A 26975-nucleotide genomic window follows, 5' to 3' on the forward strand; every position below is an offset into this window, starting at 1 on the left:
TGGCACAGGGACAATTTTTAAAAAAAACAAAACTGTATTCTAAGGGAAAAAGAGTCACATTACCAATTTAACTTCATAAATAGCTGCCTCCTAAAAAATAACATCTCTACTGCAGAGTGTGAAGATTCACTCCATTGGTTAATGTTGAAAGTAGAACTGGCATTTTAAAAACCAAATCTGTGCATAAATGGCAGGTTCAATTATTTAGCGTGCAAATAAAGTGTGCTACTCAATCAATCGGTTGTATTCACTGAGTGCTTACTGGGTGCAGACCACTGTACTAAGTACCTCGGAGAATACAATAGAACAGAGTCGGTAGAATCGTTTCCTGCCCACAAGTAGCTTACATTCTAGAGAGGGAAACAGACATTAAAATAAATCACGGATATGTACATAAGTGTTGTAGGGCTGAGGATGGGATGAATAAAGGGAACAAATCCAAGTGCAAAGGGATGCAGAAGGGAGAGGAAATAGGGGAAATGAGGGCTTACTTGGGGAAGAAGATGTGATTTTAGTAAGACTTTGAAGGTGAGAAGAGTGGTGGTCTGTCAGATATGAAAAGGGAGGGAGTTCCAGGCCAGAGGCAGGATGTGGGCGAGGGGTCACTGGCAAGGCAGACAAGGTTGAGATACTGTGAGTATGATGGCATTAGAGGAGTGAAGTGAGAGTGCTGGGTTGTAATAGGAAATCAGCAGGGTAAAATAGAAGGGGCAAGGTGATTGAGTACTTCAAAGCCAAAGGCATGGAGTTTCTGTTTCTGTTTCTATGTGCACACAACCAAAATATAAAGGACAAGATGAAATGTGACGATTAATAATGTAGCTTGTTCACATAGTTCTTTGCCCTGATGTACATACCTCCTTAAAGGTTAAACAATATTTAAGCTCTTTACTAGAAATTGGCTCAAAGACCAGAAAAGGGATATGCTAAAATTTATTTCATAAACACATCAAATCCACTTGGATTTTATGAAAGCGTAGGTTAAAATCAAAATACATGTACAATTCAAACCAGCTGGTACTGGACTGCAACACTGTAAAGCTCATTCATATTTCTATTGGCTTGAATTATTCCTAAACCCAACTCTGCACTCATAGCCTGGAGAAAGGGCTGAACGCCCGGTGCTGCATATCCCAAGGTTCTGAATTCTGCTATTTTCCAGACTCAACACACTGATAGGTCTTCAAAAGAGGTAGAGCAGATGAATACTACAACAGGAAGGGAGTAGTATAAAATTTCATTTGAGAATTCTTGAGATGTAAGCTCCATGTGTACAGGAACTATGTCTTCTCTTTTTACTATGTGCTCCCAAACTTAGATACAGAGGTCTGCACACATGAGGAAGAGCAATGTGGGACAGGGACTGTGGCTGACCTGATTATCTTATATCTACTCCAGCAATTAGATTAATGCTTGGCACATAGTAAGTGCTCAACAAATACAATAATAATAGTAAAAAAGTATATCCTGGCTCTCCACTTGGCTGTGAGACCTTGGGCAAGTCAGTTCACTTCTCTGTGCCTCAGTTATCTCATCTGTAAAATGGGGATTGAGACTGAGACCCAAGTGGGACAACCTTGGGTCCCAGAAGCAGCGTGGCTCAGTGGAAAGAGCACGGGCTTTGGAGTCAGGGCTCATGAGTTCGAATCCCAGCTCTGCCACTTGTCAGCTGTGTGACTGTGGGCAAGTCACTTCACTTCTCTGTGCCTCAGTTCCCTCATCTGTAAAATGGGGATGAAGACTGTGAGCCCCACGTGGGACAACCTGATTCCCCTATGTCTACCCCAGCGCTTAGAACAGTGCTCGGCACATAGTAAGCGCTTAACAAATACCAACATTATTATTAACCTGATTACCTTGTATCTACCCCAGTGCTTAGAACAGTGCTTGGTACATAGTAAGAGCTTAACAAATACCATTATTATTATTATATACCTATAAAATATCCAGCAGTTCCAGATCTAGAGAGTGACAGCAGTGGGCAATAAATGAAGAACAGTTCCAGGTGGATACATAGGTTTTACTCTTAATGTGGACTTAGAAACAATGGCTGTGGCAAAAGGAATTATCCCCCTCTAGACTAAGGTCATTGTGGGCAGGGAACATGTCTATCAGCTCGGTTCTACTGTACTCTCCCAAGCATTTTAGAATAGCACTCTACACACAGTAAGTGCTCAATAAATATGATTGCTCGAACCTCACCAACTTAGAAGTTCTCAAAAGTCTAGGAAAGTCAGGAAAGCCGGTTAGACTTAGTTTTCCCACTGATAATTAGGAAAGAATGATAGCTACAACAAAGGTAGAAAATACAAAAAGAATTATATATGCTCTTCCTAAATCTAGACTTGTGTATCAACTCATCTTCAAACAGAAAACCTCACATTAATCCTGATTTGAAGACATTGGGAGGGTTGAAGGAGGAAGGGGAAAAGGCTTTCACTTGCTGTTACATTTTTAATGGTGAAAAGATTCAGTGAATATAATGTGAAGAAACCTTTTTTCATTCAGTGTTAGAATAAGCAAAAACAGTTGCTCTGAACACAAGTATTAACATTTATTGAGATGTAGCGGCCATATAATTTAGATACGGTGCTCTTCTGGTAGGTTTATAATCAATAGTCAGACAAGTGAAGCACAAAGCACACTGGGAGAGGATAAGCAATTTACAGAGGGAAAGATAGGTGAGAAACAGGGCATGAAAATCTGTAAATGATCAGCATTTTAAACTATCACCATCTGTCTGGATGCGCATATCCTACTAAATATCATTTTGTACTTTCTGCAGCTGCAAATACTACACTTTTTTGTTATTGGTATCATTTTAACTGCCTGCTAATGTATTTTCAGGATTATTTAGTAAAATTGAAAGTTGCAAAAATGTTCAGCTTCTCAGGTGAGAGAAACATTTAAACCCTACATTTCCTCCTAAGGACACATCTACAAATTTTAGTCCTTTTAGCTCTGAGGAGCAAAGGCAATTAAGACTTTACACTTGCCCATTTTACAGCTGAAGATAATGAAGTAGAGTGCATAAGTGCAAATAATAATAATAATGTTGGTATTTGTTAAGCGCTTACTGTGTGCCGAGCACTGTTCTAAGCACTGGGGTAGATACAGGGTAATCAGGTTGTCCCACATGAGGCTCACAGTCTTAATCCCCATTTTACAGATGAGGTAACTGAGGCACTGAGAAGTTAAGTGACAAGGAGACAATAGTATGCCACTAGAACTACTGATTCCATGTGGAAATTATTCCCCTAAATATCTTTCCTTTCCTTCCCTTCCCTCTTTGACACAGAAAAGCCAAACTACATTATAAATGTCATCTGTCAGTCATTTTCGGTATGAAATTATTTTGTTTGTGTTTTCAGATGCCCCATGAATATCAGACTTGTCTGAAGCCAGAAATTCTCAGCCAAAAATGAAATTCCCTTTAGCGCTAAATCCTTTTTTTTTCTGTAGTTTGAGAGCACCACCTAGTGGAACAAGACCAAGTTAATAGGCGATAACTAGCCAGGTTTCTGAATTCCTGGAGAGCAAGGTCTTAAGAAGTCATTTAACTCATGCACCTATCTTCAAGCAGAAGTACACCTCAAGCATCCCAGAGAGGTGAGACTCTAGCTCCCTTTTCGATTAACAACAAATTTCTGAGTGCTAGGATGAGTCGTATCAATACCTTATAAAACCCCATAAACAATATCTAGATATATCTTGTAAAACAAGATGCCTGTTTCTTATGAGTTAGTTCACAAGTCCACCTGACTGATATTATGAGAAAGCTAAAATCTAAAATCTAATTTTCTATTTGCAACTAAGTTGAAATTAGTAGTTCAGAAAACACACAAAAGGAAAATAAGCCTTTCTTGAGGGGTGTTTTTTTAAAGATATTTGTTAAGCACTTACTATGTGTCAGGCACTGGGCTAAGTGCTGGGGTGCATACTAGCTAATCGGGTTGGACACAGTCCATGTCTCTCATGGGGCTCACGGTCTTAACCACCATTTTCCAAATGAAATAACTGGGGCACAGATAAATGACTTGCCCAAGGTCACACAGCAGACAATTGGTGGAGTCAGGATTAGAACCCAGGTCCTCTGGCTCCCAGACCTGTGCCCTTTCTACTAGACCCCGCTGTTTCTCAAGCCTGTTGAAGTACTAAGGGTGGAGCTCCTAAAAACAGGAGAAAAAGAGAAAACCAACACCTTATTCCTAGGGAAGCCAAGGGCCAGATTTTTACCAAAAAAATCATGGCCCGTGTGGTCAGTCATCTATCTGTCTGTTGGTGATTTTCTTCCAAATAGGATCAGAAGGATGGAAGTAACAGAACTATAGCAGAACTCATTAGGTTCGAGGGTCTCCTCCCCCCAGCGCTGAACTTTGAATCCCAGCTGCAGAACTGCATGTGACAAATTGTGGCAGAGGCCCCTCACCTGGAACTACTTAGGTAAGAACTACAAGTGCCTTTAGTTGGCTGTCAGGTTTATTAGGAACGAGCAGAAATGCCTGTTAAAGATGATCTCTTTTGTGCCTGCCTTTTGGAGAATATAGCAGACTGCATTCTATAAGCAGTTCTCACAGCACTAGGCAGCCCTCTCAAAGGAAGTGAGAATGGGTATTGAGAGGAAAAAAAACAACAAAAAAAACCCCAGGCCTCGGGGACGGTGAAGCGCAGTGGCCGTTTCCATGGGCTTGTTAGTTATGAGCTGCCAAACCAAAACTATTCTAAAATTCTATTCCTCCACCTTTTTTTCCTCCTATTACAAATCATTTAAAGAGTATAAACATTCCAAAGGGGTTTGGGTTGCCAACGGATGGTGGGGGGAGCTACTCTGCCCACAGGTTTTGTGGCAGATCTCAGCAAGCTACCATTGAAGAATCGCAGCGGTCGGTACGCCTATGCGCCAGCACCCGGCCATGACTCACTAGAAATACATTTGGGTACATTCCCAGGTGTGGAGGTTAGTTACCACGATGATGTTGATAGGCATGTGCTTTCACTCCTTAGAAAAGAGGTGGGTTGGCCGAGACTAGTGTGGGAGAGGATGAACTAGGCTCACCTCTTCAAGTGCCCCGCCACGGGCTGGAGCCTCAACTGGCAGAATAGAGTCCTTCCTTGGTGAGCGTTTGGGGAGGGGGAAAGCACTCTTCCTTCCTTGGTGGGTTTTCATTTTTTATGGTACTTATTAAGAGCTTACTAATGTGCCAAGAACTTTACTAAGAACTGATACAGGATAATCAGATTGCACAGTCTCTGTCCCACAAGGGGGTCACAATCTAAGTAGGAGAGGGTATAGGATTTAAACTCTATTTTACAGAAGAGGGAACTGAGGCACAGAAAAGTTAAGTGACTTTCCCCAAGGTCACACAGCAGACAAGTGGTGGAGCTGGGTTTAGAACGCAGCCCCTTTAGTTTAGCCCCTTTCCCTCCGCCGCTCTCGCTCCACTAACCCACAGCCCTGGATCACCTCCTCTGTCCGCCTCCTACGCTCCTATGCTCGAGCTGCTGAGCGCTGCTGGCGAAAGTCCAAGCACCAAGCCGACCTCACACATTTCAAATTTATCCTTTCCTGCCTTAACTCTGCCCTCTCCTCCACCAGGCAAAACTTCTTCTCCTCCCTCATCGACACCCATGCCCGTCACCCCCACCAATTGTTCCAGACCTTTAACTCTCTCCTTAGACCCCCCGTTCCTCCCCCTCCCCCATCTCTCACCCCCAATGATCTGGCCACCTACTTCATCACAAAAATCAACACAATCAGGTCTGAGCTACCCAAAGTCACCCCTCCCCCACTCCCCTCCTCCCCACCAACCCTCTCCCCTACTTTTCCATCCTTCCCTCCAGTATCCTCAGAGGAGATCGCCTCCCTCCTCACAAGTGCCACCCCCTCCACCTGTGCCTCGGACCCCATTCCCGCTCACCTTTTAAAAAACATCGCCCCTGCCCTCCTCCCTTCCTTAACTTCTATTTTTAACCACTCAATCTCCAATGGCTCCTTCCCCTCTGCCTTCAAACATGCCCACGTCTCCCCCATCCTAAAAAAACCCGCTCTTGACCCCACTTCCCCTTCCAGTTATCGCCTTATCTCCCTACTACCCTTCCTTTCCAAAATCCTAGAACGAGTCGTCTACAATCGCTGCTTAGAATTCCTTAACTCCCATTCTCTCCTGGACCCCCTCCAATCTGGTTTCTGTCCCCTCCACTCTACCGAGACTGCTCTCTCTAAGGTCACCCATGACCTCCTTCTTGCCAAATCCAATGGCTCCTACTCCATTCTAATCCTCCTTGACCTCTCTGCTGCCTTTGACACTGTCGACCATCCCCTCCTCCTCCACACCTTATCTCACCTTGGCTTCACGGACTCAGTCTTCTCCTGGTTCTCCTCTTATCTCTCTAGCTGGTCATTCTCGGTCTCCTTCGCAGGCGCCTCCTCCCCCTCCCATCCTTTAACTGTTGGAGTTCCTCAAGGGTCAGTTCTTGGCCCTCTTCTGTTCTCCATTTACACTCACTCCCTCGGTGAACTCATTCGCTCTCACGGCTTTGACTACCATCTCTATGCAGATGACACACAGATCTACATCTCTGCCCCTGTCCTCTCCCCCTCCCTTCAGGCTCGCATCTCCTCCTGCCTCCAGGATGTCTCCACCTGGATGTCGGCCCGCCACCTAAAACTCAACATGAGCAAGACTGAGCTCCTCATCTTCCCTCCCAAGCCCGGTCCTCTCCCAGACTTCCCTATCACCGTGGATGGCACGACCATCCTTCCCGTCTCTCAGGCCCGCAATCTCGGTGTTATCTTTGACTCGTCTCTCTCGTTCACCCCACACATCCTATCCATTACCAAGACCTGCCGGTTTTACCTTTACAATATCACCAAGATCCGCCCTTTCCTCTCTACCCAAATGGCTACCTTACTGCTATGGGCTCTTGTTATATCCCGGCTAGACTACTGTGTCAGCCTTCTCTCTGACCTCCCTTCCTCCTCTCTCGCCCCGCTCCAGTCTATTCTTCACTCCGCTGCCCGGCTCATCTTCCTGCAGAAACGCTCTGGGCATGTCACTCCCCTTCTTAAACACCTCCAGTGGTTGCCTATCAACCTCCGCTCCAAACAAAAACTCCTCATCTAGGCTTCAAGGCTCTACATCACCTTGCCCCTTCCTACCTCTCCTCCCTTCTCTCTTTCTATCGCCCACCCCGCACGCTCCGCTCCTCTGCTGCCCACCTCCTCACCGTCCCTCGGTCTCGCCTATCCCGCCGTCGACCCCTGGGCCACGTCCTCCCACGGTCCTGGAGTACCCTCCCTCCTCACCTCCACCAGGCTAATTCTCTTCCCCTCTTCAAAACCCTACTTAAAACTCACCTCCTCCAAGAGGCCTTCCCAAACTGAGCTCCCCTTCTCCCTCTACTCCCTCTACCGCCCCCCCCTTCATCTCTCCGCAGCTTATCCCTCTTTTCCCCTCATCTCCCTCTGCTCCTCCCCCTCTCCCTTCCCATCCCCTCAGCACTGTACTCGTCTGCTCAACTGTATATATTTTCATTACCCTATTTATTTTGTTAATGAAATGTACATTGCCTTGATTCTATTTAGTTGCCATTGTTTTTACGAGATGTTCTTCCCCTTGACTCTATTTATTGCTATTGTTCTCGTCTGTCCGTCTCCCCCGATTAGACCGTAAGCCCGTCTAACGGCAGGGACTGTATCTGTTGCCGACTTGTTCATTCCAAGCGCTTAGTACAGTGCTCTGCACATAGTAAGCGCTCAATAAATACTATTGAATGAATGAATGAACCCAGGTCCTCTGACTCCTGAGCCCGTGCTCTTTCCACTAGGCCAATTCAGTGCAGAGGGATGGCGTACAGGAGCCAAATAGAACCAGGTCTCTCAGAATGGTACCTTTAAAAAAAGAGAAAAAAGTGGGCAGGGGGAGGGTGGAAAAATGCATCCTCAGTTGGCAGGGGGAGAAGATGACGGCCAACTTTTATACTTTCAGTAAAGGCCCTATTAATTTGTTCATTCGATCAGTAGTATCCATTGGGTGCTTACCATCTGCAGAGTGCTGTAAAAGGCACTGGGGAAAAGTACTCTAGTGGGAGGCAAATCTGGAACAGGACACACAGATGAAGAGTAAGGATGCAAGACTGGTTTGACTAAATACATCAAAAGGTATGGAGGGCTAAGCCAATTGCCTAGTTCTTCAGGGTTAGACAGTGCCTCTTAATCTAGATGGTCAGTTGGACACCAGTGGAGACCATTTGTTTGAAGCTACCTAGAGCATCATTAATTCTGTAAGCCCGTCAAACGGCAGGGACTGTCTCTATCTGTTGCCGACTTGTTCATCCCAAGCGCTTAGTACAGTGCTCTGCACATAGTAAGCGCTCAATAAATACTATTGAATGAATAATTCTGTGGACTCTGATCTGATCAACTAAACACCTTTCCAGGAACAAAACTGTCATAAAATCATAGATCTTGAGCCCCTAAAGTGTGTGAAGCACCCTTTGATCTTGTCAAAGTTTTTGAATTCACTTCAGGTTCCAGTCAGTCTAAGGGCCAACTGACTGAATTCAGAAGGGTCTGGGAAATTTTCATCACAATACCATTATCGGTGTCCACAGAATTCACTGAGCACCTACTTGATGCCGAGCACTGAATACAGTTAAAAGCAAACATTAATCAAATGGGGAAGACAGACGTAAACTATTCTAACCACTTCAGCTGGAAACACATCCAGCTCTTACAAGGCCACAATGGTCTAAGGTCTCCATAGGGTACAGCTTCTGCCTTGTTGCCAGGTGCCAGACACAATTTGGGTAGGATGGTTGACTTGTCAGTTGGTCTTCTCCACACCCAACCCTTTGTTATGGTGGAAGGCCCTCACTGGACCAAAAGTAGATGTCCCAAAGTTTTCCCAGATTCCTCTAAATACAGTGGAACCTCTGTCCCAGAAGATTTCTCTCCTCTGTTAAGGCACAGTCAAGCACGCTCCAGGGAGTTATGTGTAAAAATGCGTACATCTTCCTCCGACCCCCGGAGCCATAATCCCTCTACATTGCTGTAACTAAGCAACCAAGGGAGAAAACACAACTACTGAGGCTGATGTCATAATGAATGTGATCTGTTGCTTCAACCAAAAAAGGCTTCATGTTAATAGACAGCCTGGCTAGAGTCGCTGTTTTCTTCACTTTCCACAATTTTTCTAAAGTGGAGCCAATACCAGAGAGAAGATAAATGGGCTTCAGAATGTGGAAGCTCTTCAGCCCTAAGCATAGAATTCTTTGTATCCCAGCCATCTCCGGGAGGGAACAAATCTGGTCCAAAAAAAATCTAGTTCACATCGCCCAAATTCCTTCCACTCTTCAAAATCCACTTCTTCGGGCCAGCCAATCCTTGCCCTAGGCGGACCAATTGATGAAACAGGGAGTGGTTAAGATTAATCTGCTGGTTCAATACAAAGCCACTGTCCACCTTACCTGCCATACATTAAGAGAAAGAGCAGATCTATCCACCTTATCTCTTTGTCAGCCTGAGACCCAAGTCTGTATCTTTTAAGCGTGTCTAGCACACTCTACGTCTTATTAAAAATATTATCACTGAGCCCAACTCTCCCATCGGAGGCTCCCATAGGCTCAGCAGTGCATTCTCTGGAGCCAGGAAGAGGAGAGCAAATTTGTTCCATTTAGTCCCTGATACGTATTGGGAACAGATACAGGCATCTTCAGAGAATCACAGCCTATTTGATCCCCTCCCTCCCAACATGGCTCTTTAAACTTATTGAGGTTTCAGAGGAGGGCGGAGCACCAGTCACAGTGTTGGCAGGAGATTCACTCTGCTTGGCCACATCCCCAAACAGTAAAGCCCGGTGTGGACAGGGATTGTCTCTCCTTATTGCTGAATGGTACTTTCCAAGTGCTCAGTACAGAGCTCTGCACACAGTAAGCACTCAGTACATACAATTGAATGAATTCATTCAATAGTATTTATTGAGCGCTTACTATGTGCAGAGCACTGTACTAAGCGCTTGGGATGAACAAGTCGGCAACAGATAGAGACAGTCCCTGCCGTTTGACGGGCTTACAGTCTAATCGGGGGAGACGGACAGACAAGAACAATGGCAATAAACAGCGTCAAGGGGAAGAACATCTCGTAAAAACAATGGCAACTAAATAGAATCAAGGCGATGTACAATTCATTAACAAAATAATACTACCTTGCCCCAGAATCATGGAATGAGAAGAACATATTCTCCAGGACCCCCTAATGCCAAAGGAAGACATAGATCAGCAGGGAAAGTTGGACTCATTCTTAATAATGACCAAATGATTAATAAAATGATTAAGAGGACGATGGGGTTCTTAAATGTTCACCTGCACAGAGGCAGTGTGGCCTAGAAGTGAAAAGAACTTTAGACTGGGAGTCGGGAGACCTAGGTTTGAATCCCTGTTTGGTCACTGGCCTGCTGCATGACCGTGAGTAAATCACTTTACCTCTCTGGGCCTCATCTGTAAAATGGGGATAAGACGGTTTATTAGCCTTAAATGGGACAGGGACTGTATCCAATCTTATAACCATTTTTCTACCTCATCACTTAGCACATGGCAAGCACTTAGTAAATGCCTTAATGCTACAAAGTAAACATCATCTTCCCAAGCACTCCTAACAAGTTGAAACACTACTGTGTACAACTTGTTATCATTGACTGTTTCCTGGGCAGCAGAAAGTCAAAAATGATGCCTTGCTTCTGGGATGGAAGAGCTGAAGTTCGAATTTAGGAACTGGCCCATTGTTCAATGACTAAGCATTCCTGTCTCAATTGAAAACTTTGCTCTCCTGGGACTAACAACAGAACCACAGAACAGACTAACAACACATACCACAAGCCTTCTGATTAGTCCCTACAGATTTCCTTTAGTCTGTTTGACAAGAATCAGAGTCTAAATGGGAAATCTCTCTCTGGGGGGAGCATTAATAAAGGGAGCTAGTTCCTGAACACTGTGATCAACCAACCATTGAAACAGTTGGAACTGATGGAGGACATTTTTTGCCCTCCAGCCCAGAAATTATATATAGGAAAGGGCCATTAAATACTTAGAACTCCAGTTCAAGGGGAACGATTCCACAGAATGTGGGCCAACGGAGTCCACGTAGCTAAGGTTCTCGAAGTGTAACGGCAGTGGACAAGTTCCATTTAGTTTTGGATTCGTTCAAAGAGCATCCAATGCCCAAGGGACTCTGGGAGCACATACAAATCCCTTGCTCCACTCTCCATCCCAACCCCCTGAACCCAATTTCAACCTAAATGGAGCCCAAGGCAGGCCGAACACAATAAAGGGTTTTGTTGGTCCAAGAGAAGGGAACATCAGAGCCCCAGTCCTCACTGTTCCCTGTGGAAAGGGGTTGGAGAGCCTCTGAGCTACCAGTCAGCCAGTCACAATTTTGACCTCATTTGCTATTTTGGCATGAAGAAGACTTCCTCTCTATCTGACAAGTCACAGTGCCCTGCAGTTTCGGGGGAATTGGATTGCAATGCCCCTCTTGGCATTTTCAGCTGGTACCGAGGTGGATTTTTATTACAGATGATTTTGTAAACATTTTGTACCTGGGCCGAGGGAGGTTTTCAGGGGTTTGGTAGTTAATCAGCAAATTCTCAGGAAAAAGAGGATGAATTTTTCTTTTTGCCACTTCAGTGAAGTTCAAAGAGGAAATCAACTATGTAGCAAGACAATTAAAAATGCTCATTTTTTTCTAGTTCTTTTACTTTTTTAATTAAAGTTTTTATTTGGGGAACGTTATTTTCATGTCTGCAAAAACAAGGAAACATCTTACTAATCCCTCTGCTGAATGGAAAAACGAAAAACTAGAGTGTACCTTATTTATTATGCATGTCAGGAACTCTTTCTAATCAGTACACAGCTATTATGCCAGTTTTACTAATTCTATGTTGTCCTTTCCCTTTGAGAAACCTGTTGCCCTGCCTCATGGGAGAACAGTGCATAAATTAAACAAGTTTTGGTTGCCACTACCTAAATGAATGACTCGGTTTGAACTTTCTCACCGGGCAGAATGTACGTTCTATATTTAACCAGGCGCCCAATGGGAAGGTGAAGCGAAGGATCAACTGCTAATTGCCCAATGAATTTCCTTGCTGCAAATTAATCAGCTAAGCGAGGTGTTTGGTTTTGGATATGTTTTCAAGGCAACAGCCCACATAACCAGAATACAAATGGAAAGAGTTCTAGCGGAAAAAATATTTAGCGGAGAAATGGGGGCACGCTCCTCTTGGGAGGGTGTATCATGATCCAGAAGCAGGGCAGAGAGGTCCCAAGGGGAAGAGACCCCAAATCATTCCCCGAATGAATTGATTTACTACCGTGAAGCTCTGCTGGACAGGTTTAGTAGTAGCACTCTCACCCTGGAAAGTGCTAGCAAATGGGATCCTGCAGGCAGCTTAAGTGAGCAGAGAATTGTAGGAGTCACTCTTAGTGCCATTCACAAACCCTGAAAAGGGGAAAACTCGGCATAACACTTTAGGGGACTAGCTGCTCAGATTGGACAGAACACCCCCAAAATAATAATAACAATAATAATAATAATTGTGATATTTGTCAAGCATTTACTATGTGTCAGGCACCGTACTAAGCGCTGGGGTGGATACAAGTCAATCGGGTTGGACATAGTCCCTGTTCCACATGGGGTTCACAGTCTTATTCAACATTTTACAGATGAGGGAACTGAGGCACCATAACCCAGTCATCCTCTTCTGGGTCAGCAGCATCATCTGAAACATCCGGGGATATGGGGTAGGAGTGGGGGCCGGAATAAAAGAAAGAAAGCTGGGCCTTCGCAAGCTCCTTTGCTAGACTCGATAATTTAGCACTTAATAATAATGTTGGTATTTGTTAAGCACTTACTACTTAATCACTGGGTTAGATCCCCCCTGAACTCTACATTGGGTTCAAAGGAATGACAGTGTTCGTGTAAATCCAGGAAGAGTGCAGTTCCATTTGAAATGGGTGCACTTTGGTTTTAGCTACAAGCCCAATCCCCTTTAAGCTTTACTTCAGCTTGTTGACTGTCCACTGATGACATATATAGGAATCAAATTTTTGGAGAAGAGAAGGTAGGACACAGTGTAGTCTTGTAGTATCTTTTCCTCTTTATAATATGGTATTACATGGATACTTAGTCATGCATTTGCGATAAATGAATGGGATTAAGAGAGTTAAATGAAGTCGGTGATACATTTAGTTATATATCCATTACTGAGCCTTCTTCAGTTACTGACTAATTTCCTTGAAACTGAAATTATGTACATATGCTCTTTAAGTCCTTCTCTCCTCCTGCCCCTCCTTCAACTCTCTCCTCTTTCCCAGCAATATCTCAAGAGGAGCTCTCCTGTCTTCTCTCAGAATCCACCACCTTCTCATCATACCTTATCAAAACACTTGCCCCCTCCCTAACATCCATCTTCAACTGTTTGCTCTCCAGTGGCTTCTTCCCCACTGCTTTCAAACAAGCTCACGTCTCCCTGTTCTCAATAAAAACCCCTCCCTTGAACCCACAGCTCCCTCCATCTATCGCCCCATCTCCCCCCTACCATTTCTCTCTCTGAGTGATTTGTCTACCACTGCTGTCTCCAGTTCCTCTCCTCCAATTATCTCCTTTACCCCCTTCAATCTTGTTTCCATCCCCTTCCCTCCACAGAAACTGCCTTTCAAAGACCACAAATGATCTCTTCCTTGCCAAAGCCAGCAGTCTCTACTCCATCTTAATCCCCCTCGACCTCTCAGCTGCCTTCAACACTTCCTTGACACTGTCCACTCCTGGTTCTCCTCCAATTTCTCTGGCCACTCATTCTCAGCATCTTTCACGGGCCTCTGCTTCCTACCCCCTAACTCTGTGTGTCCCTCAAGGTTCAGTTCTGGGTCCCCTTCTATTCTCCATCTACTCCTACTCCCTTGGAGAACTCATTCACTCACATGGCTTCAACTTCAACTACCACCCCTATGTGGATGTTTCCCAAATCTTCATCTTCAGCCCGGATCTCTTTCCTTCTCTGCAGTCTTGTATTTCCTCCTGCCTTCGAGACATCTCTACTTGGATGTCCTGCCATCACCCCAAACTTAACATGTCCAAAACAGAACTCTTTATCTTCCCACCCGCACCCTCTCCTCCCCATGACTTTCCCTTCACTGTAGACAGCACCACATCCTTGCATCTCACAAACCTATATCCTTGGCATTATCCTTGATTTCTCTCTCTCATTGTCAGCCAGTCAGTCGATCGTATTAATTGAGCATTTACTGTGTGCAGAGTACTGTGCTAAGTGTTTGGGGGGAGTGTTTGGGATGAGCTTACTGTCTAGAGGGGGAGATAGACATTAATATAAATGAATAAATTACACATATGTATATAAGTGGTATGGGGCTGAGAAGGGGGATGAATAAAGTGAGGAAGTCAGGGTGTGGGAGAAGAGGAAATGAGGGCTTAGGGAGGGCCTCTTGGAGGAGATATACCTTCAATAAGGCTTTGAAGCGGGGGAGAGAATTTGTCTGTCGAATATGAGGAGGGAGGTTGTTCCAGGCCAGAGGCAGGATCTGGGTAAGAGGTCGGCAGGTCCTCTGACTCCAAGGCCTGAGCCCTTTCCACTGGTTATTATTGTTATTTATATTATCATCAGTTTTTTCTCATAACTTCTTTAGAAAGGAGAAAGGACAGTGGGTGTTCATGTTTTGGGTCAACTGAGGCAAACAAAATGACTTACCCAAAGCCACAAAACTCAGTAGGTGCTTATTAAACACTATTACCACCACTACTAGTATTACTACTTAACAAATATACTGATTTAATCGAGGACTTCAATCAGCGATATTTACTGGGAGTCTACCGAATGCAGAGCACTGAACAAGTGCTTAGGAAAGGACAATACAGCAGAGTTGGTAGATGTGTTCCCTGCCCACAAGGAACTTACAGTCTATAGGGAGAGAGGGAAATTAAAATATATCAGGGATAGAGGAAATAGTAGAAAACAAGAATATTTTCATAGGTATTGTGGCCGAGGGTCAGTATCAAAGTGGACAGTTGATGCAGAGGGGAGGGAGACTAGAGACAATAGAAGGCTTAGTCTGGGAAGGTCTCTTAGAGGAGATGTGATTTTTAGGAGGGTTTTGAAGGTGGGGAGAGTGGTGGACTGTAGGATATGAAGGGGGAGGGAGTTCCAGGGCAAAGGGTTGGTGGTGGGATAGATGAGATCAAGGTACAGAGAGTAGGCTGGTGTTAAAGGAGCAGAGTGTGCGGGCTTGGTTGTAGTAGGAAATCAGCAAAGTTAGGTAGGAAGGAGAGACCTGATTGAATGCCTTAAAGCTGGTGGTAAGGAGTTTCTGTTTGATGTGGAGGTGGGTTGGCTGCCATTGAAGGTTTTTGAGGAATGGGGAGATATAGACTGAATGGTTTTTCAGAAAAATGATCCAGGCATCATAGTGTAAGGATGGCCTGGAGAGGGGAGACACAGGAAGCAAGGAGGTCAGCAAGGAGATGATGCAATAGTCAAGACAGGAAATGAAGAGTGCTTGGATCAGCATGGTAGAAGTTTGGATGGAGAGGAAAGGGTGGATTCTAGAGATGTCGTAAAGGTAGAACATATAGGATTTCATGACAGATTGAATGTGTGCATTTAATTTCTTTTCATGGTATTTAAGCCCTTATTGTGTGTCAAGCGGTGTTTTAAGCAATGGCGTAGATACAAGTTAATTAGATAAGACCCGATCCCTATCCCACAGGAAGCTCATAGTTTAAGTATGACAGAGAGGAAACGGAGGCCTTACAAAGTTCAGTGACTTTCCCAAGGTCACAGAGCAGGCAAGTGGCAGAGCCGGGACTAGAACTCAGGTCCTCTGACTCCTAGGCCTATGCTCTTTCTACTAGGCCATCCTGCTGCTTTAGCATGAGAGAGATGAATCAAGGATAATGCCAAAGGTGATTAATAATAACAATAATAACAATAATTGTGATATTTGTTAAGAACCGTATTAAGCGCTGGGGTAGATACAAGATAATCTGGTCCTACATGGAACTCACAGTCTCAGTAGGAGGGAGACCGGGTGCTAAATAACCATTTTGCAGATGAGGGAACTGAGGCACAGAGAAGTGAAGTGATTTGTCCAGGGTAACACATCCATGAGTCAACATGACCCCAGGGTTACTTAGATCCCACTTTTGGCACTGACATATAATATCATATTAGTTCTTGGGACTATTTTACCTATGTCACTTCCACAGTGGGTAGTGATTGGTGGATAGTACTCTCAATTAGTCAGCTTGGCTCTGACTCTTGGAGACTCCTTAAACTGCAGGCAGGATATACCCTAATTCACACCGATTCATGGAAATTAGACTCAAGGAAACACTGCTAAGGCTCAGTGCACCTCCAGTAGCCCAACTCATATGGGGATGTGGTTCTTGTCAGGCCAATGGAATGACATTTTTAAAGTGAGGGCAAAGTTAATTTGCAAAGCTTAATGAGGGTTGCCAGAAGTGACAGAGAGTATAAGACCTAAATGGTAACCATATCAACTTTGGCCCTACAGTGCATGGAACTTAAAAATGAAGAGTATATGGTGAATGGCAGCTTGGCAAGAACTTGGCAAGAGAGCAGGAGGAGGAGAAGAAAACTTAAAAAATGAATAAATGAAAGGGATACCACGATCAATATATGCAATTGTTAAGGGTGGCTCCTTGTACATAAGCGTCAGGAGTAGCTGTCAAAATGATGGCTGTTGCTTGTGCCCCATTTTGACTCTCCATTCAGGTATTGCTTGGGTAACCTACTAGTGTCCATTTTTTCATATGTCCCATCCATTGAATCAATCATTAGCATTGATACTGAGCACTTATTCTGTGCAGAGAACTACACTAAGCATATGCTTAAGCGCTTAGTATAGTGCTTTGCACAGAGTAAGTGCTCAATAAATATGATTGAATGAATGTGGGATAGTAGAAAAGAGTTAGTGGACATGATCCCTTGTCCTCAAGGAGTTTACGATCTAGTAAGGGAAGATAGACAGTAAAATAGATTTTCTGAAGGAGGAAGCAATAGTGCCAATACATGTCCGTAGACCTACATCAATACTATATAACGTAACTGATGTGATAGCTTAGCTATTCCTCTTTATTGTAGGAATAGATGTCAGGTTTCGGGACTTCAGAAATACACCTGAAATATAAAATCCTCATCAGTTTGCATAACAAATATTAAATGCTCTTACCCGCTGATTTTTAGGACAATCAATTTAGTCATAGCCTTGATTAAAAGAGAAGGAAACCCAGCTAAAGATGGTCATTCATCAGCTCTTACTGATGTGTGGCTGGGTGCACGCTGGCTCGCTCTGATTAGATGAATGACTGAGAGAGGGCCACTCTGATGTGCTCTGCCATCACTCCCCAGAGCAACATCAATAATCAGGTTTTAGAGATATGCTCTTAAATCCAAGTTTTGCTCCTTGAGAACAAGGACTGAGTTGTAGTTCTTCAGTATCTTCCCCAAGCAGAGCAGCAGCATGGCCTAGTTGATGGAGCCCAAACCTGGGAGTCAGAAGGACCTGGGTTCTAATCCCAGCTCTACCATTTGTCTGCTGCATGTCCTTGGGAAAGTCCCTTAACTTTACGATGCCTCAATTACCTCATCTGTAAAATGGAGGTTAAGACTGTGACCCCTATTTAGGGCAGGACTTCTTCCAAGTGATTAGCTTATATCTATCCCAGAGCTTAAGACAGTTCCTGGCACATAGTAAGCGCTTGACAAATACCATAAAAAAGCACCTAGAACAAGTGTTCTGTCCACAGTCGATACTCAATACTGTTCACGACTATGGTGCTCTTGTGCCTAATTATTGCCACCACCATCTATAATTAATGAATAGGCCAAATTTGGAAACCATGGCATCTTGTCTCTGCTTTAAGAAAATCAAAGTTGAGGCACTGCAAATCGGTCCATCTACATGATCATCATCAGAAAAAGATGATGATTAAAGCAGTAATTTATTTTCGACTAGAGAAAGGCCAAAATGAATGTTTCCTATGAATAGCCAAATGGGAGTGAAAAACAAGGAAGGCTAAAGGGAAAGAAGCTTAATAAAATGAACAAAAGTATCAGAAATCGGGGGAGGGTACTGAGGAATAAGAAAATGCCAGAAAGGAGGAATGCAAAAAAGAAGGGGATGAGAAAATGTGAAAGGAGGTTTAGGATGAGCAAGGGAATGAAAACTGAAAAAAGTCTAACTACAATAAAAAGTAGGGCGTCTTTCAAGAAACTCACTGTTTAATCAGGCCATGGAATCAGAGCAAAGTAGAACAAAGGATAAGTGGTAAAATGTTGATTCTGATCTCATAATTTGATTAAGAGATCAAGTAGATTAAAGAAGGATTAGATTGTATCCCATTAATGATGTTACAGATGAGAATGGATAGTCTAACCTAAGCCCCTGGTTTTTAATCACTTATAACTTCCTCTCAAAAATGTTCCTTTCGGGGTTGAAATTTTTCATGCCAGTTTTTAGCCCAAAGCTGAATTTTATCTGCTGAAAGTCCCTAGGGTTGTATTAGATTTATTAGAGCATGAAAAAATACATGTTTCACACTCTTAAAAAAAATGTTGCGACTGCTTGTGGATGAATAACTTCAAAATGGCTTCATTTTCAATCCTGACATATGGAAAGTGTGTATTTGTTTATGTGTTGCAAATCAAGAAGGAAATGATTAAAAGATACTTTCTGAGCATTTTGGGGGCTTTATTGTTTAATTGATCAGCTGGGTTTTATTGGCAGCTATACCACATGACCTTGGGCAAGTAACTTAACTAATTGCTCTACGCTGTGGTTATGAAAGCAACATCCACCACTGAAATTCAGGAAAATGAATACCATTAGAGGACAGATTATTTGGCCATTCACATTGCTGACAAATGGTCAAAGAGCTGATTTGAGTATTTAGAGATGTTTAGGAGAAAATGTAACAATACAACACATGAGTACACAGTAGTATTCCATTTGAAACAATCACACTCAACTGTAATAGCTCAGTTAAAATGGAGAATAGAGGCCCTGGAATCTTTGTGTGTCAGTTCCAAAAAATCATGCAAATTAGACCTACGTACATTAATACTGGTAACACAAAGTTGAAAGCTGACTTAATTTGAGACATTCTGTATGTTTTTCAGGAACTTCAGAATAGCACCAATGTGGCATCCAGAGAGAGATTTACAGAGTGGCAGTATCGTCCATCCTTCTTTCTGGAGGCACACTCGGCTTCTTTGTTTCATCAAACTCATTCTTACCACTGTAATACCTAACCATAAGTGGCAAGCCAAAGTCACCAACGAGGTCATGCATGCATGCATTCATTCATTCATTCAATAGTATTTATTGAGCACTTACTATATGCAGAACACTGTACTAAGCGCTTGGAATGTACAGATCGGTAACAGATAGAAACAGTCCCTGCCCTTTGACGGGCTTACCGTCTAATCAGGGGAGATGGACAGACAAGAACAATAGCAATAAATAGAATCAAGGGGATGAACATCTCATTAAAACAATAGCAAATAAATAGAATTAAGGCAATGTACATTTTGTTAACAAACTGTATTTCTTCTAACATAGGAATAATGCTTGTTGGATCATTTCTATTAGTAATTAGGCATTCAAGTTAAGTGCAAAATAAGAAAAAAAGGTATAAAGAAAACTCTTGATTGTGCACCATTAAATTCAGGCTGCATATACTTGAATGCCTAATTACCTCCATTGTGGCTCACTGATCATGTAAGTGAATGTTCATGTGAATTTATTCCAGTGCAAGAGATGTCTCCTCACTAATGACTGTCTTCAGGTTTGTGTGAACTCATTGAGAGGAAACCTAGGTAAGAGACATCTTCATAAAATGTTTTAATACCAGAGCAACAGCTTGCAGATCTAACACCAGAAAAAGTGTTGGACTTTTCAACATTATTATTAGACTATTTTTCCTCCTTCTCTAATAAAAAGAAGTAAATCGATAACCCCAAACTCCAGTAATTCACTAGAAAGATTTAGAATTGATGAAGAGAAGTATAATAACCCCCAAATTTAGAATTTCCAGGGTGGTGTCAAAAATGTCATCTTTCACGCATGGCACTTTAAAGGGAAGCCAAAATCAAGGGCAATAACCTAAAATACTCCCCACAAAACCTTTCATGAGTAAATTGTGCTGTACTTATTAGGAAAGTATAGAAATTAAGAATATCACTGTCAGAATATGCTCTAAATCATCACAGATATACACTAAATGGGACTCAGAGAAACCTGTATTGAATTAAAGTTGTGAATATCAAATTTCTAAAGGTCCAACAAAAATGCTTTGGGCCTTCATCCAATGCACATAGTAAGAAATATTTAGATAAACAAAAGTCTAGGAGAAAAAGAAATAATTTTGTACCTCCAGGTCCTTCCAAATTATTACAAAAAAAATAAATTTGGGATATTAGCAAAACTTCACAAATTAGAATACAGAAATTGGTTCATGTCAAGGGCTGGTTCATCCCGCCTGTCCCGCCGTCGGCCCCTGGCCCACGTCCCACGTCTGACCTGGAATGCCCTCCCCCCCTCACATCCGCCAAACTAACTCTCTTCCCCTCTTCAAAGCCCTACTGAGAGCTCACCTCCTCCAGGAGGCCTTCCCAGACTGAGCCCTCCCTTTCCCTCTGCTCCTCCTCCCCTCCCCATTGCCCCTGCTCCCTCCATTGTATATATTTGTACATATTTATTGCTTTCTTCATTTTATTAATGATGTGCATTTTCCTATGGTTCTATTTATTTTGACAATAGTGATGCCTGTCAACTTGTTTTGTTTTGTTGTCTGTCTCCCCCTTCTAGACTGTGAGCCCGTTGTTGGGTAGGGATTGTATCTGTTGCCGAATTGTACTTCCCAAGCGCTTATACAGTGCTCTGCACACAGTAAGCGCTCAATAAATACGACTGAATGTATGAATGAATCGAGGGGGAATGGCAAGAACTTCAAGAAAATTCTTCCTTCCCCATCTTGAGATTTGACTTTGAACAAATGACATTCGTTCTCTAAGTGTCCGTATCTTCATCCGTAAAGCCAGTAATAATCGCTCCTCTCCATCTCCCAGCAAAACTGTGCAGATTAATGAAAGAAATGCTGGTAATGTGCTTTGGACCCAAATAACAGAGTTGCGATTATTTGCTTATTTGTGTTTGAAACATTTTAGCATTGCAGCAATGAAACTCCAAAGAAAACAGAAAGAATAAGGACGACATTCTCAGCTGTCCTACTGAACCCCCTGTTTAATACAGTCCCTCCAGACTGTGAGCTCCCTCTAGACTCTCAGCTCATTAAGGGCAGGGAATATGCCTAGCAACTCTGTTACATTGCTATATTGTACTCTCCCAAGCACTTGGTACAGTACTCTGCACACAGTAAGCACTCAATAAACACAATTGATTGATTGATAGTATAACCAAAAGGTGTCTTAAAGTGCTACATTTCACCACATATAAGGCAAAGTGCACCCACATGTACAGGCATTCATTTAGGATGCATATTTATGTGTGTATGTATATATGCACACAGGCACTGTATGGATATGCATCTTTCACATTTGAAGATGATGACGACAATGGTGAGGTTTTCATATGGGTGCAAATGTGGCTGAAAAGGCCGATGAGAGGTTGACAGTCCTGACCATATCATGTACTCACAAAGATTGCCCCATGCTGTGCGATTGGATTTACTGTACCCAGAACTGGATTTACTGTACCCAGCTGTTTGTATTCTTTGTCATTTAGACACACTCCAACAGGAAGTATTCTTTAAAATTCCTTGTTATACTCACAAAGCTTTTCATAATAAAAATCGGCCTTTACTCTAGCTGTTGCACCCCATGGATATTCAACAAGTCCTCCAACATCACCGGACAGCCAGCAAGTCCTTTATTTGTGAATTTTCTTGTTGGTAAAATAAAGATGGAAACTATAATTTGCCCAAAAGATAGACCTCCCTGTTGAAGCCTCAAATTACCTTCAACCTCTTCAAATAAAGTTGTCCCAAGAGATTAAGCATAGTGTAAAGCAGACAGGCAGGTTCAGAAAATCAAGGTACTCCAAAGTGCTCACTATGGAAGCAGCATGGCCTAGTGGAAGGAACATGGGCTTTGGAGTCTGGGGACCTGGGTTCTAATCCCTGCCCTGACATTTGTCTGCTGTGTGACCTTGGTCGAGTTGCTTAGCTTCTCTGTGCCTCAGTTACCTCATCTGTAAAGTGGGGATAAAATACCTCATCTCCCCACTTCTTTGACTGTGAGTTCCATGTTGGACACGGAATGTGTCCAAATTGATTACCTTATAGCTAACCCACTGCTTAGTACAGTACCTGGCATGTAGTAAGTGTTTAACAAATACTACAATTGTTATTATCATTATTATTATTATCATTATTATTGCAGGGAAATGACAACTCCTAGAACAGCTGGTTAAATCTCGACAATGTCAATGACAGTTATCAGGACGGCCCAGGGACCCTGCACTTCCCTACCCCCCACCCATCTGCTCTACTGGGGCGGGGTGTGAGTGGAAATGCTCCTTGTTTGTAGTGTTCCTTGATCTTGACCCATCTGGCCTAGGAACTCCAGGCAGAAGGATAACTAATGATGATGATAATCATGACTAAGTTTTGAAACCTTAGCAGGAAGCCTGAGTAAAAGTGCCACCCACAAAACATAAGGCCAATAAAGTGGATTTGAGTCCTGCATTTACATAGGGATCTTGAAGAACTCCTCAAGGGAGTTTGCAGCATAAGAAGCTGCAATACATTACTTTCCCACCAGGTATTATAAAACCCCTTCATGAGGTTGATTCTGAATAGGCATATTAGCTTTAAAAGCACACATGGGGGTGGGGGAGACTTCCTAAATCATATTCAAAAACCAAAATGTTTCCTAAATTCAATCATTAGAGTCCGTTGGGATATCGTGCACACACTTGGTGAATACCGGCTGTGAATGCTAGACAGCTGCCCCTGCTAAGGGGGCACAGTCAAAATATCTACCACTTTTTTCCACACCTTTACTAACAGATGCAAGAGGTGGGCAGGGAAATAAACCACTGAATATTCAGTGAGTATAAATGATAAAGCTGAAATACCAAATTTACTATAATGCTTGGGATTTGTTGGAGGAGAAAACAACATTAAATAATTTCACTCGGTATACAGCTAAACCGTTTTGGTTCCCCAATCACCCTGAGGGTCCCTGTGACCCCTGGTGCCCCAAAGAACCCTTCCACATACGTATTGAACAAAGCAGGGAAAATGGTAGTGATGTATTTGGCAGGGGTTTTTTTGTTGTTGTTGCTGTTCTGTTTTTGTTTTTTTTTAATCCCAGAAGAGGATAACAGGGCGGGCAGGTAAAAGAATAACAATGACAATGACAAACACAAAGTAAAGGATATAAATGCTGACAAAGTTTTGCCAAGACAGAAGAGTGGACAGGGGAGCACCCTTGCCTAGAAAAGGGCAACAAAGAGGGAGTTGTGGTTTGGGTTTGGGGGGGTTTTTTTGCCTGCTTTTTTCTTGGTTTTCAAGTCATCACTGTTGTCACCAACAGCCATTCAGAGGAGCTCCAGTCTCCAGCGACTTCCCGTCCACTCCCGCTCCACCACCACGAACTTCCCCAGAAAGTTGCCCTCCTATTTTGAGAAACACTTATCATGCTAAAACAGAGCTGTACTGCCACTTGTATCTTGCAAACACCGCTTTCAGCCCCTAACTGATCAGCTAAGATTAGAAACAGTATTGTAGCCGCTGCACTCTTCTGCATCCAGGGCCAGCTGTAACCGTCCAGGCCAACCAGGCCCCTGCTGTTCAGCCAGGAAAGGACCCCTCTTTTCTCTTTCTTACATCTGCAGCTCACCTTCATTTTGCTTAGGGTGCCCAAATTTCTTGAGCCATCCACGACTCTCACTACCAAACCACATGGTTCCTGACCCTTCCTTTCAGGGAGGAGAGTCAGGATGTACAATAGGAGATGACAATTAGTCTGTTGAGCTCTGCATCTTTGTTATAACCTGTTCCATTTCACAGACTGACAATATCACAGAGGATTCACATAGTAGAACTCTGCTTGGGGACTGAGCAAATCCATGGATCGCCACTGGATCAGCACAAAGTTGGACCTGGGCTGGTTTGGATCAGGCACTTGTGGTACCAAGTCCCCCGTAGTTCTATGATGTGGGCTGGGAGCTGGGGCGCACCAATATATTCAGTGTCGAACAGGAAGTGGCTGTCACAAGCCCCACGAGAAGTCATTTCCAGCCACTTCTGATTAACATCACCACTGCTGCCGTGCTATTGCTAGGGCCAAGACAAGTACTACGCTGGTTTGGACAGAACTAGGGGGAGCTGGGTCAGGCTGGTCCTTCGATTTCTGGCCCAAGCAAGGTTCTACTACATGGACGTGAACACAGAAATCCTTTCAGACACGTCTCTCCCCTCTCTTCATTCCCAACTCCCACAGTCTGGAGAAATGACTCGTGCACAACCGCCCACGCCTATCATCACTCAAACTACACGCTAGTCTGTAATCAACTCTACTGCCCAAAGAGGCACTTACCTCATTGTCTGACTCCACGAGCACTTGATCATATTCGCTAAGGGCTACGAGAAACATAATGGAGGTGACATTTTCAAAGCAGTGTATCCATTTTCTCCTTTCTGATCGTTGGCCCCCTACATCCACCATTCTGCAAATTTAACAATATTCATATCAATCACAGGTGAAGAAAGCTTAATAAAATCAATATGCTCTTATACTGCTCACTGCACAAAATGTGAAATGCAATTTAGTAGGGAAAAATACCTTGTTTTAAAAAAAAGTGTTTATTTCATCAATATTCACAATGGCATGAGAGAAAGAGGAGAGAGACACAGAGAGAGAGACAGAGACAGAGATAGAGAGAGATGAGGGCAAGGCTTTCATTGGAGGTGATACTATTTACAGACTTTAAATAATCAGGTATTTATGAAGCCAAGGCACCCAAGTATAAACCACAGAATTCAGCATACAAGTCAACTTAAAAATACTTAATATTCAGATGCATTTTTTGTGTTTTTGTGCAGACAGACACAGGCCATACTTAGGAGGAATAGGCACATTCCAAACACAAAACTTGTAAACCTGTTTGCTTCATATATTTATACTGTACTTATACTGTGTTCTCCCAAGCACTTAGTACAGTGTTCTGCACATAGTAAGCACTCAATAAATAGCACTGATTGATTGACTTCAAGCCTGAAAGAAACACTGACTCAGAGTACACTGCTCACTTGGATAAGCTGCTAAAGTAAGAAAATGCTTGAGCTCAGATTCAAATTAGATAAATGGTACTTTTTTAATTGGTATTCATTATCACCTCACAAATACTTGTGATAGGGCCAGGTTAGATGGCCTGGCTCAGACAATCAGAGCCCTGAGGTGGCTGGTCCCTCCCCGTGTCTAGGTTGAGTAAGGGGCAGTGGGAAAGGGTAATTTTCCCTCTGTACCTGGGTAATACATTTTCTCCAGGACAAAGAGGCGAACGGACCTGAGTGTTCCTGTTAGGGGGTTCACGGGGAGGAGAGTTAGAGAAGAAGCCTGGTGAAAAGAGCACAGGCTTGGGAGTCAGCGGACTTGGGTTCTAATCCCAACTCCACCACTGGTCTGTTGTGTGACCTTGGGCAAGTCACTTAACTTCTTGATGCCTCGGTTACCCCATCTGCAAAGTGGGAATTAAAACTGTGAGCTCCATATGGGACACGGACTTTGTAGTTACCTCATCTGTAAAACGGGGAGTAAATCTTCCTCCCTTTGATTTAGAAGGCAAGCCTCATGTGGGACTGGGACTGTGTCCAACCTGACTACCTTGTATCTACCCCAGCACTTAGCAGAGTGTAAACACGTAATAAGTACTTAACTAATATCAGTGGAAAAAAAAAAGAGTTGGACATTGGCTAGTCTGGAAGGTGAGGCATAGTCCCAAGCTGAATAGCAGTGCTCCAGGCCTGAACACCTGGGAGTGGGTGTCAATATTCAGAGGGAGCATACCTAGGTTCCCAGTATTGAGCCAACCGAAGCTGACGAATATGAAGACAATATGTTATGTTGGCCCTTCAAACTGGGTAAGCCAAGTAAGCGTGAGACTCACTGATTATATTTTGTCTGGACCTGTAAATGTCCATACTGCTTTTCAGCTTTTCGAACAGACACATCTCCAGGGAACTGAGACTCCATGAGCTCTTGCAGGTATAAAACGCAGGAGGAAGCTAATAGGCAAAGGGAAAGTGACAATGTCTTGGCTGGACTCTTGGGGAACCAGATTGAGTAGTAAGGAGCATTGAAACACTGTCTCCTCTCTATTCCCACATCAAGGACAAAAAGAAAATCACTCATTGTGTCTTTATTGGATGAATCACTCATCTCATTTCATCAAGTATCAGAATAGTTACACAAAATGAGGGTGGGACAGAGCCGGGGAAAGGCAGAGCAAGACAGGGAGGAGGGAGAAGATTATCTTTCTTCCAGCCATACCTAAAGAGGCATCAGCTGACAAAAATACTTATTGGCTACCTGGCAAATGTGAATGCCGAGACAAAGAACAAACTGCCTTAGTGGCCACTTAATGTTTGACAGGTACAAGGAATACTGCTCTTCCCATGATCAAAGTTAGTTGTTACAGATGCTATCTTTCAAAATCAAGAAGTCTAAACGTGTATCTGGAGCCTAGTACTATAGAGTGCTCAGGATTTAGCCAGTGCTCAATAGACTCTGCTGACCAATGAACTGAGAGTGCTTCATGAACGTGACACTGAGAGTAATGTGTAACAACCAGAGGAAACTACCTTGGTGCAGGGTGGTGATTCTAAGGGCAATTAAATCAGAAAGAACATTATCCCTCAG

The 26975-nt window shown here is 43.3% G+C and overlaps 1 protein-coding gene across 4 annotated transcripts in view; it reads right to left on the reverse strand.

Annotated features, from left to right (window-relative positions):
- LOC100080691 (guanine nucleotide-binding protein G(q) subunit alpha) overlaps positions 1-26975 on the reverse strand; it is a 318304-nt gene that overhangs the window by 48555 nt on the left and 242774 nt on the right. For all 4 annotated transcript variants that reach the window (XR_003756001.1, XM_029055447.1, XM_029055446.1 and 1 more), the window contains exon 6: positions 24654-24783. Coding sequence is in view for 3 of the 4 variants with exons in the window: in XM_029055447.1 (XP_028911280.1) it covers positions 24654-24783 (130 nt within the window). In the remaining variant the exon portion in view is untranslated. The remainder of the gene's footprint in view (positions 1-24653; positions 24784-26975) is intronic.

This window comes from Ornithorhynchus anatinus, chromosome X5 (assembly GCF_004115215.2).
Source record: "Ornithorhynchus anatinus isolate Pmale09 chromosome X5, mOrnAna1.pri.v4, whole genome shotgun sequence".
Lineage (NCBI taxonomy): Eukaryota > Metazoa > Chordata > Mammalia > Monotremata > Ornithorhynchidae > Ornithorhynchus > Ornithorhynchus anatinus.